Here is an 11,552-nt window from a genome sequence, read left to right on the forward strand (position 1 = left end):
TGCAGGAGGGATTTTGGCCCACTCCTCCACACAGATCTTCTCTAGATCAGTCAGGTTTCTGGCTTTGAGCTCCCTCAAAGATTCTCTATTGGGTTTAGGTCTGGAGACTGGCTAGGCCACGCCAGAACCTTGATATGCTTCTTACAGAGCCACTCCTTGGTTATCCTGGCTGTGTGCTTGGTCATTGTCATGTTGGAAGACCCAGCCTCGACCCATCTTCAATGCTCTAACTGAGGGAAGGAGGTTGTTCCCCAAAATCTTGCAATACATGGCCCCGGTCATCCTCTCCTTAATACAGTGCAGTCGCCCTGTCCCATGTGCAGAAAAACACCCCAAAGCATGATGCTACCACCCCATGCTTCACAGTAGGGATGGTGTTCTTGGGATGGTACTCATCATTCTTCTTCCTCCAAACACGTTTAGTGGAATTATGACCAAAAGTTCTATTTTGGTCTCATCTGACCACATGACTTTCTCCCATGACTCCTCTGGATCATCCAAATGGTCATTGGCAAACTTAAGTCGGGCCTGGACATGTGCTGGTTTAAGCAGGGGAACCTTCCGTGCCATGCATGATTTCAAACCATGACGCCTTAGTGTATTACCAACAGTAACCTTGGAAACGGTGGTCCCAGCTCTTTTCAGGTCATTGACCAGCTCCTCCCGTGTAGTTCTGGGCTGATTTCTCACCTTTCTTAGGATCATTGAGACCCCACGAGGTGAGATCTTGCATGGAGCCCCAGTCCGAGGGAGATTGACAGTCATGTTTAGCTTCTTCCATTTTCTAATGATTGCTCCAACAGTGGACCTTTTTCACCAAGCTGCTTGGCAATTTCCCGTAGCCCTTTCCAGCCTTGTGGAGGTGTACAATTTTGTCTCTAGTGTCTTTGGACAGCTCTTTGGTCTTGGCCATGTTAGTAGTTGGATTCTTACTGATTGTATGGGGTGGACAGGTGTCTTTATGCAGCTAACGACCTCAAACAGGTGCATCTAATTTAGGATAATAAATGGAGTGGAGGTGGACATTTTAAAGGCAGACTAACAGGTCTTTGAGGGTCAGAATTCTAGCTGATAGACAGGTGTTCAAATACTTATTTGCAGCTGTATCATACAAATAAATAGTTAAAAAATCATACATTGTGATTTCTGGATTTTTTTTTTTAGATTATGTCTCTCACAGTGGACATGCACCTACGATGACAATTTCAGACCCCTCCATGATTTCTAAGTGGGAGAACTTGCAAAATAGCAGGGTGTTCAAATACTTATTTTCCTCACTGTATACCCGTGCAGAAAATCAACAGAGCCCGTATTCGTGTTCAAATGCAGTGGCCTGGCTCTTTGTGCACTTCTTAAAGGATGAAGTGTCTCTTCGGGTGTCCGACAATGACTGAATCGCAACGGCTGAATGCCAAGTCTCTCCTCCAAAAGTGTTACAAGGGGGCTGAAGAGGCAAGGCATCGTCACCTAAAAGTGCTGCTGACTGCTTGATTGTTAATTACTGTTATTAGTATTATTCTTTGAAAGCCTGTCATTGAAGGTTACAGTAATTTGCATCACAGTTTGGCTTAGAATAACATTCACTCAACAGGTTTTTGCTAATGTGCCAAGAAATTCAAGATGTTGCACTTGAGTGATTAATGAACAATGGGAAGACTTCCAGAGAACAACAGTAATTATACTGAAAATGTGACATGCACTTTATTTATCTGTTGAACTGTAAGACAATTAACCTTCAATTAAGTATTTAGCATCAAATACCTTTGGACATTCTGCTGAAATATATTAAAAAAATGAAACTGCTTCCCTAGCAACAAACCGCAAACATGCACACATGAGGGAATGAGGCAATAACTGCCTTATAAGGCAATTCCCACTGTTATGTAAAAACATGAAGCTGGTATATCCAGTTATCAGGTGTACCGCACAGCCTCACCTGTGTACCTCATTCAGAACTGGCTTTGTTACATTTCTATTCTAATAATCAGGGCTCTGACTCCTCCCACCAAAACCAGCAGAGCTTTTTGTTTAATATGTGTTTCCTTGACCTGGTTTCTGTGTGCCAAGAAGAGATGTCGAAGGGCAGCGTCTTCATTTCCTGAGACTGGAAAACAAAATGACAGCAGCTAATTTCAGTGTACAGGATTCTTTCAGAGATGGCAGCCTGGAGAGATTTACTCATTTTAAAAAAGATGAGTTTGAAAGTGACTGGGAGAAACTGGCTGAGCGCAAGTTTGGTCGTGTCTATAAGGTGAAGGTTAAAGTGTGGCGGGAAACATGCGCCCTAAAGACAACGACTAATGATTACAGGTACAAGTACACATTAGAGTTGAAGATTAAAACTATGTTACTGTTAAAACTGTGAGATTGTAAGTAATCTGATTTATTGAAAGTTAACTAAAATAAATATGAAAAATACTGTGTGTTATGTTTGTATATTTTCTGTATATTGTGTGTGTATATAGTCTCTGTGTATGATTTTATATATACTATGATTTTATATTTTATGGCCCAGGAACATGACAGAGATGTCCAAAATTGGAAGAATGAAGTTCAATTATTTAATCTCCATTTATGGAATAAGCGAAGATCCACCTGGTTTACTGATGGAATATATGAGAAAGGGATCCTTGGACAACCTCCTCAGCAGTCATTTCTTAATGTGGCCTAAGAAGTTCCAAATGATCCACGAGATGACAATGGGCATGAATTTTCTGCACAGCATGAAACCACCCATTCTTCATTTGAACTTGAAACCAGCCAACATTCTCCTTGATGATCATCTGCATGTGAAGGTGAGTCAGATACTACTGAAAATGTTTCTGAATTTATTTCTGGTAAAAAATAAACTTCAAAAAGAAATCTACTGAAAGAAAGACATCTAGTGGTTTTGGAAAGCCTTATAATACAGTTGTATAGATTGTGCTTTTATCAGTCTTTAATGTTACTTTCTACATATATGCCTTGTTTATATACAACCTCACAGTGTTGTTGCAGTTTCAGATTTATTTTATATTTAAAGATTTCAGATTTTGGCCTCATTAAATGGGAGGAGTTTTCTGGTAAGACAGAGTTTATTGAACACCTGACAGCTCGAGGGAACATAAACTATGTGCCTCCAGAGACCTTTACCCAGAATCCTGAACCACCTGGAACAAAGTACGATGTTTACAGGTGAGAGTTCATAACTTAAAGAAATTTACAGTATGTTTATAAATTGCCATTTTGACAGTGACTTATGATATGCCATGAAGTAAACATGTAAACATTCTCATTTTGCAGCATTTCTATTATTATGTGGGAAATTCTAACTCAGCAGCGTGCATATCAAGGTATAAATTGTTCCTAATTTTGGCACTTTCCACAGATTTTTACACAAATTGTAGTTTTGCATTCATCATTCAACCCAAGTGTTTTCAAGAAAAAAAAAATCTAATTTGTTTTTTGTTGTTGTTGTTGTAGATTAAATGTGCAAAAATGATTTCTTCTATATTTGTTGATAAGTTTATAGTAAAAAAAAAACAACAAAAAAAACTAACTTTTAAACTATATTTAAACATCCTGCATTTTGGTAATAATGTTGACTGCACATATAAAAGAATACCGAACAAAACCGCTTATAATATTCCTTTTTAACCACCTAAAGGTTGCCAGTCAGCATTACCGAACCATCTTCCACTCACTGTTTATTGAAGAAAATGAGTTCGTAGCGAGTTCCTTTTCCTCTCTGTTTGTTTTGAGAGTGCTAGAAGCACAAGTGTTTGTTCACAAGTGAATTATTTGGAGTTTGTAGAGTACAAAAATAACACTCCAAGCAATTTGTTCTATTCTCCTTGTCACAGGTCTGAATATGACAGAAATATTAATCAGAGTGTCATCTGGCAAAAGGCCTGGTGTAGAGAAGATCCCTGAAGACAAGCCCCCTGAGTGCGAGGACATGATTGGTGTCATGCAGCAGTGTTGGCATCAAGACTGCAGTCAGAGACCGGCTTTCTCTGGTAACAAACCTCATTTTTGTTCTTGTTTCTGTTTAATGAAGACTATAATAGTGCTTGATTATATGCAGACAAAATGCATTCCAAAAGTCCCACCAGACGTTTACTCGGTTGTCTTACTCTTCTGAAATAACAATGAGCAAAGAACCAACATTGTTGCATCTTTTATCAGCTTCCCAGTTCCTCTGTGACTGTTTCTTCCTCAGGTCACCTTCAGTAAAAGTTCTAATTAAATTATTTGATTTAGTGACTGCGAGACTGAATTTTAAAATTCACTGTTTGTGTTCGAGCATTAAAGTAGTTTAATAAGCTTCTGCTAATTCTGTTGCAGTGTCGTATTGTATAATGAGTTGAATACAATTAATCTTGTACATCAGATTACTAAAAATGCAGTGTGATTAGTACGGTTATATCCCCTGCACTATGATGTTATCTCATACGCTGCCCAATTAAGTTAATGTAAAAGGCTAAAAGGCTGTCAATATCAAATGATCACTCTTGTGTAAGAAGGCCTGAAAAAGAGCTAGAGCAAAACTGCTTCCCAAAGTGACATTCAGCTGCATCATCTCCATTTCTCTGCAGAGACCGTTCGGTTGACTGAAGTCCTTAGCGAAGTCCTAAAAATCCCAGACACGAATGCAAGGGGTGAGATAAGAAAGCGTCTGCCTGAACAGGTATGGAACGTAAGTGACTCGTCCAGTGCATGTTTAGACCACAGTACACTGTCAGCAAAAAGGGGGTTAGTTTGAGTAATACTCAGGGATCTGTGAACACATTCCACTATTTTCTCAATGTTAAGGAATGATTTAAACATGGTCAAATATTCATTCACAAAACTATTTATATCAAACTTTTATATCTAAAGAGTAATTCATCTTTTTCAAATGTCATAAAAACTTGAAATTTTACCAGCCCAGTTCAGATTAATAGACCAAGGAAAATAGATTGCAGCTCAGCTTGGTCCAGTATTTATGTACGTTAGTCGGACTGCAATTGGCGGCAATGTTGAACATTTGCTTGACGATGCACAACATGTTTTTAAACAAGAAGATTAGCTTGACTAGTAAGACTGCAGCTGGAGGCCTGCTTTCTTATGGTAAAAAACACATTTTTGTTCATGTTTCGGTTTAATGAAGACGTCAATAGGGCTCAGTTATAAGCACTTTAGTGTGACTGAAGTTGTGATGCAATTGACCGTTCGCAAAGAGCTTGATTGACAGGCGATCTGACCAATCATAACACTGAATCCGCCATCTTGCCCGACAAACAATTAAGACAGGAGAGTAATTAACTTCGGTGGACTTTATTGTGTCTTTCCGTGGTTTAAATAAAACACGTTCTGATGTTCATTCATATTTATTTTGTGCTTTAAGTAAATATGAAAAGACCATTGGTTGAACTAAAGCCTGGAATACACTACGCGATTTTTGCCCCAATTTTCCCCTGATTTTACAGTCTGAATAAGTTGATGCTAGTTGAGGAAAGTCGGAGCCAGTCTGCAGATTACAGCTGACAGATTCCACAGAAAATTGTGTAGTGTATGATGGTCACAGACTCCGACTTTGATTCTATCCAGTCGGAGGATATCAAACATGTTTGATATTTTCAGCTGATTTTAGAGCACGTATGTTTTCATTTGTCATGCGTCTCCTAGCAACAAGGCACACGTTTCTGTGTGAGTTTGTTTTGATCGGAACAACTTTAAAGTCCGGTAGTGTATGATCTTCAGTCGCATAGTGTATGATGCCCAGTTTTCCTTTGTCACTATTTACAAAGTCGGTAAGTGTATGATGCCTAGTGTTTTAAAAATATGTTCAGATTTTAAAAGTCGTGTAGTGTATTCCAGGCTTAAGGCAATACAGAAATGTCACGACACATTAAAGAGCCACAAAATGGTATTTATTGATTCAATTTCCTTAAAACAAAAATATATATATATTTGAAAGCTAAGACCTTGTTTCATACCAGAAGTAACCTGCTCCGTCTTATCTGTTGGCATGTTGTCAGTTTCCTCTTTGCTCCATGATGTATTTTTACTGCGTGAGAACATGGTGCGTGGCGTGAGAGCGGCATGGCTTGTCGGACATAGCAACAGTAACTAAGGAGGGCAGGTTTTTGCCAATGGTCAATTGCACTTTGACTCTTCAGTTGGCTTCAGGGGGAATTTACACATCACTGTTTGCAACTAAAAATGTAAAACTTTTTATGTGTTTTGTCCTTTCATTTACACAACAACAGTATATTTTGGGGCTTGAAAATGCAAACTTTTGAAAACAGGTTTCGAAGTGCAAGTTTTTGAAAACAATGCTCTTATCATCTCTGTGTAAACTAGGAAAACGCAAGTTTGTGAAAACCGTGACAGTGAACGAAAAAATTAACACAAACTTTTTAAAATCCATGACAATAACACTTTCTGATGTCAGCAAATTGTGTTATTAATTAGTCACAAAAGAAAAATAACATTCAATTTTGGTTTCTCTCCTTTAGCCAAAGAAAACAGCTGACTCCTCAGGCAAGTATTTTGTCCAAGTCCTCACATGCAACATTTATTTATTTTTTTTTTTGTCTGTACAAACTCTCCATGATCTTACTCCATCCAATTTTTTCCCCTACAGATGATTCTAGTATTCACTCTCTCCTTGTAAAGAAAGACTTTGAGAGCTTTAAGAAAGTTCTGCAAAAAGAGCACGTGTCTATGGTCTTCCGAGACAACAACTCTCTCCTTCATCACACCGTGGCAAGCGGGGACACAGAAAGTGCGCAGATGGTCCTGAATCTGGGAGCCTCGGTGAATTGCCAGAGTGTAAAAGGCTACACCCCGCTCATCGTTGCAGTTCTGCACAAATTTTACGAGATCTGCAGCTTGCTGACAGACTGTGGGGCTGACGTCAATCTCAGCGATGGCGACCAATGGACCGCACTGCATTTTGCCGTACAGGCTGGCGATGACAGAGCCGTTCGCCTTTTGTTAGACAATAAGGCGAGAGCCGATGCCAAGGAGAAGGACGGGTGGACGCCTTTGCATCTCGCTGCTCAGAACGGCCATGAGCACATTGTGAGAATCCTGCTCCGGCGTCTGGATGCCGTGGATGAGCAGGAGCGCCAGTCTGGCCGTACGCCGCTTCACGTGGCTTGCATTTACGGTCACGTGAACATCGTCAACCTCTTACTCAAAAATGGAGCTGACGTTAACAAACCGGATAACATTCAATCCACTTCCCTACACTTGGCGGCAGATGAGGGGCAGTTCAGGGTGGTCCGTTTGCTGGTTAATAATGGGGCTGATGTGAAAACAGTCGATGAGCAGAGCTACAGTCCCCTACATTTTGCCGCTCTAAAGGGTTACACCGGTATCTGCAGACTCCTGTTGAGTAAAGGAGTCGACCCCGATATCAGAACCTATCAGAATTGGACAGCCATGCACCTGGCAGCCCTAAAAGGCCATCCGGAGACTGTCCTCATGTTGGAGGAGCACCATGGCTCAGTCAACGTCCAAGGGAAAGATGACTGGACTCCTCTGCACCTTGCTTGCCATCATGGGCAGGAGGAGGTGGCGACTGTGCTGCTAACAGCAGGTGCCGACCCTAACCTGGCCGAGGATAACGGCTGGACACCCCTCCACTTAGCCTGTAACAGTAGCTGCTTCCCTAGTGTTCTGCAGCTGATATCTCACCAAGCCAATGTGAACGCCCAGAATAACAGCCAGTCGACTCCATTGCATTTAGCCGTCCAGCTCAGCAACCTCCCAATCATCAAAGCCTTGCTGATGAATAATGCACAGCGGGATATGCAGGACTGGAAAGGATGTACTGCCTTAACCTTGGCTCAACAGTGCAACAATACAGAAGCCGTGGAGCTACTGAACAGCTAGCACACCGGTGGAGATCCTGGCGGAGAGCAAGCCGTGTTTGGTGACAGATAACTCCACCATTAGAGGGAGTGGACCATTGATTTCTGCTATCGATTTCCTTCCTCCTGCAAAGCCTGTTCTTATAAACAGTCCTGCTGTTGTTTGTGAGTTAGATTCCTAGAATTGAACGCCTTTGTTTGGGTTCGGTCAAGAGCTCAGGTGTGTTCTCAGAATGGAAGTGTTATGAATGAAGGATTACTAGCAGTATGTAGTGGAAGTCAACAGAAAATCTAAATTGTGTTAGTTTATTTATCTTGAATAATTCATCAGAGCGTGTTATTCCTAAGAAGACAATTGTTTGTTTTTGTCATATTTAATCAAAAAATAATAACTTGCTCCATCACTGAAATGACTTTCTATATCTATTTATTCACTTAGGTCGCATAGGCTATTAAAAAATGTTAAAGGGATAATTTACCCATAAATTAAAATTCTGTCTTGATTTATTCATCCTCATGTTGTTCCAAAATTGTATGGCTTTATTTTTTATCTGTGGAACATTAAATATTATATTATGAAGAATGCTGGTAACCAAAATGTTTTGGTAACAATTGGCTTTCATTGTATGGAGGAAAAAAAAAACACTGAGACATTTTTCAAAATATATTCTTTTATGTTCCACAAAAGAAAGAAAATCAATGTAACGACATTAGGGTGTGTAAATGATGACTTGATTTTTTTTTTTGAGAGAATTTTCCCTTTTAATTATTACACAGATAACAATTATTTAGCACACTCGCATTCGGTCTGGCTCCATTCTGGTGTATAACAATCTAATTTATCCAGACAAATTTTTTTCTTGCTGAATATCCAATTTAATTTAAAAACACATCATATTAGAGGAGTAAAATAATTTATTAATGGTAATTCATGTGTGGTATTTTGCATGATTCAATACATTCATACTTGCATGAATTCCACAACTGTCAGACATGCACATGTCATGGTGAAAAAAATCATAACCATTCATGGCATTCAAATGGCATGTTACTTTCACAAACAAAAGCCAAAAAACCTGTTTGACAACATGCTTATCGCTTCTCAGCAGGCTTCCGCTCACGTTCGACAGCTTTGTCCTAAACACAAAGGGCAAAAAAAAAACTATATAGAATGAATGTAACAACCTCCATTCTATGTCATTATACAGTTGTGTGTGTATGTGTGTGTATATATATATATATATATATATATATATATATAATAACTGAACTGGTAGTATGATAGACATCATTACATTATTCATATTTAACAGGTGTAAACTTGTGACAGAAATGCACCAGTTTTGTATATCACAAACTTTAAGGTACATGACATCTTAAGATAAAGCAATGTTAATTTCAGTAATTTCACATACTCTCTTGGGTCACAGAGAAAGTTGTAATGAGGATTCTGAGCTTTTGAAACAAACATCAGAATATCAATCACTTTTTTAGCAAGGTTCTGGCTTGCGTTTTTTCCTCAAGTGAATATGTTAATAAAACATCAATGCCTTGTGAAGGAATCTGAACACATGCAGCCCATTATCACAGACTGTGGTTTGCACTGCAGCCTCTCCACTGTGATGTACATGACACTTTTAATGTCTCATTAAAGTCTGCATAATAACAAAAGCGTCAACGGCACGAATTGATGCAATCTTCATTCATATGCAGTAACATGAAATTAAACAATCTTTTATGTAATAGCATGTTTCTCGGCTGTTTTTCTCATGCAGAGGAACCTTGCTTGAGATTAGAAAGTTCTGAAAATGTGTAAATAATATAATTTCCTGTCGTGTCTAATTCGAAGTAAGGAAAAGAAGAAGAATTCTGCTCAGTGTGTGCTTGTGTGTTCATGTTTAGACGGCAAACTGAAAATCCTCAATTTAATGTAATTAAATAGTTGTTAGTGTCTGGATCCTGAGTGGAATTTGTGAGGGAACATTTTTCTTTAATGCTTCAAAACATTCATAATACCAAAGCTGAAAATATTCCCTGTGGACTATTGTTAATGCACCAAAGAGCATCATATATGCGGATTAGGTTTAAATCTCCACAGCAAATTTGATAAAAATGAATTTATACAAGACTGCACATCCAAAGAAATGTGCTGAAAAATACAGTACCATCTCCGAGAGGAGATTGCTAGTGAAGTATGACCAATTATTGCTCTGTCAGACTTTCATTTCATTACTTTTAGGTCCTTTAGGCAAGCACGTAGATAGCTCTACTAATGAGTGCTTGATTAAGTTATACCCAGCATGCACTGAACCCTCTTCCAGAGAATGACACCATGATTTCACTGTCAACACATTAGCTGTTGCAATAATAGACCATTAAAATGATTTTGTTTACATAAATGCTATAGCCATTTTCCATCCCATGAATTATGTTAGCTTTGAGGTCATCTATAGTACTACTAAAAGTTGACAAAATAGCATTTAGATATTATATTTAAAATACACAGTCTTTCTCTTCTTGGCAAACTGGCCAAAAATACTGATGACTCATCCTGCACTACACAGATGTTTGTCCAATCAAATGCTTTCTAGAATTTTGAAAATACCCAAGGAAAAAGAATACAAATTATATTTAAAATGTACCACTTTACGGCAATAAAAATAGCTGTTAGAAAAGAAAGAAAAAGTCTACAGGAAAAGTAACTATTCACTCTTCATGAAAGTTTAATTATATATATATATATATATATATATATATATATAATTCATTTAATAGGCATGAGCTAAATATGTTTAGTATGTAATAGGCATAAACTCATACAATAGTTAAAAACAATAAGCTTACTCCAGACTTCGTCAGAGAATCGTCTGACAGGGTAATTTAGGCATGAAATTAGTACTGTATTTATTATTTTATGAACACAAAGGAAAATATATCAACTTGTTTCATATTTTATTAAAGATCCTTTTTGTTGCCAAGAATCTTTAGATGCTGCTCAGAACATTTTAATAGAACCCAGGAGTCCCAAAAGTAGTCTCTTGCTTCTACCTAAGACCATCTGTCATCCAAAAAACCTCTAAATCACCTTTTTAGGAGCAAATTGGCAACCAAAGGTGCTGATGCAGGATTCAGTCCCAAATGTTGTAGTAATATGAAATAATGGTTTACAGATTATTCGTCACATTGATTGAAACTGGTTTTGTGAAGGGCCTTGTATAAGATTAATTCAAGAACTGCTGGATACGATTCAGGATTCCTTAGAGATGTGCAAATAGTCCAAATTTATGCCTATGTTGTTAATTTAACATTGAAATATGACAGAATGAGGTTAATGTGATTTTTTTTTTTTTTGACAAAACTATAATATGGAAGTTTCACAGGCTAGTGTATTCTGGCCAAAGATATTCATCTTCATCAGGCTTCTTGATAACATTGTTCCTACCTCATCTGGCACACAACGGCATGCTCTCGCTCTATTTTCACCTGAAATCAGGAAATTCTCAGTGTGTTGTTGTGACATGATGCCTCCTCAAACTGAACCTTGACAGAGCTCCAGTACATCTTCATTGCTCAGTCTCTTTTCATCTTGGTTGAAGGTCACAAAAGTGTCACTTCCTGATGTATAAAACCGCAATTGGCCTTCACTGATCTGGGTCACATGCTGCACAAAATGGAAATTAGATTTTTCATTCACTTTATACTCCACTC

The 11,552-nt window shown here is 38.4% G+C and overlaps 1 protein-coding gene across 2 annotated transcripts; it reads left to right on the forward strand.

Annotated features, from left to right (window-relative positions):
- Window positions 1-1,223: 1,223 nt before the first annotated feature.
- ankk1 (ankyrin repeat and kinase domain containing 1) lies at window positions 1,224-9,801 on the forward strand. Of its 2 annotated transcripts, none has more exons than XM_058745603.1 (8): window positions 1,224-2,310; window positions 2,516-2,795; window positions 3,023-3,174; window positions 3,283-3,332; window positions 3,843-3,998; window positions 4,578-4,678; window positions 6,483-6,507; window positions 6,611-9,801. In XM_058745603.1, exons 1-8 carry the CDS (start codon window positions 2,117-2,119, stop codon window positions 7,864-7,866), a joined length of 2,214 nt encoding a protein of 737 aa, XP_058601586.1. In that variant the 5' UTR covers window positions 1,224-2,116; the 3' UTR covers window positions 7,867-9,801. The 2 variants fall into 2 exon arrangements, with proteins under 2 accessions (XP_058601586.1, XP_058601587.1); XM_058745604.1 differs by having other exon boundaries at window positions 4,578-4,669.
- Window positions 9,802-11,552: the final 1,751 nt, after the last annotated feature.

The sequence above is a fragment of the Onychostoma macrolepis genome, chromosome 15 (assembly GCF_012432095.1).
Source record: "Onychostoma macrolepis isolate SWU-2019 chromosome 15, ASM1243209v1, whole genome shotgun sequence".
NCBI classification, from domain to species: Eukaryota; Metazoa; Chordata; class Actinopteri; order Cypriniformes; family Cyprinidae; genus Onychostoma; species Onychostoma macrolepis.

What these genes read in the sequence shown, in the direction of transcription:
- ankk1 (XM_058745603.1), top strand. Translation starts at nt 2,117, where the DNA reads ATGACAGCAGCTAATTTCAGTGTACAGGATTCTTTCAGAGATGGCAGC. An exon ending in ACAACGACTAATGATTACAG is followed by an intron (nt 2,311 to 2,515) that starts GTACAAGTACAC and finishes TTTATGGCCCAG; the next exon opens with GAACATGACAGAGATGTCCA. An exon ending in TCAGAGACCGGCTTTCTCTG is followed by an intron (nt 3,999 to 4,577) that starts GTAACAAACCTC and finishes ATTTCTCTGCAG; the next exon opens with AGACCGTTCGGTTGACTGAA.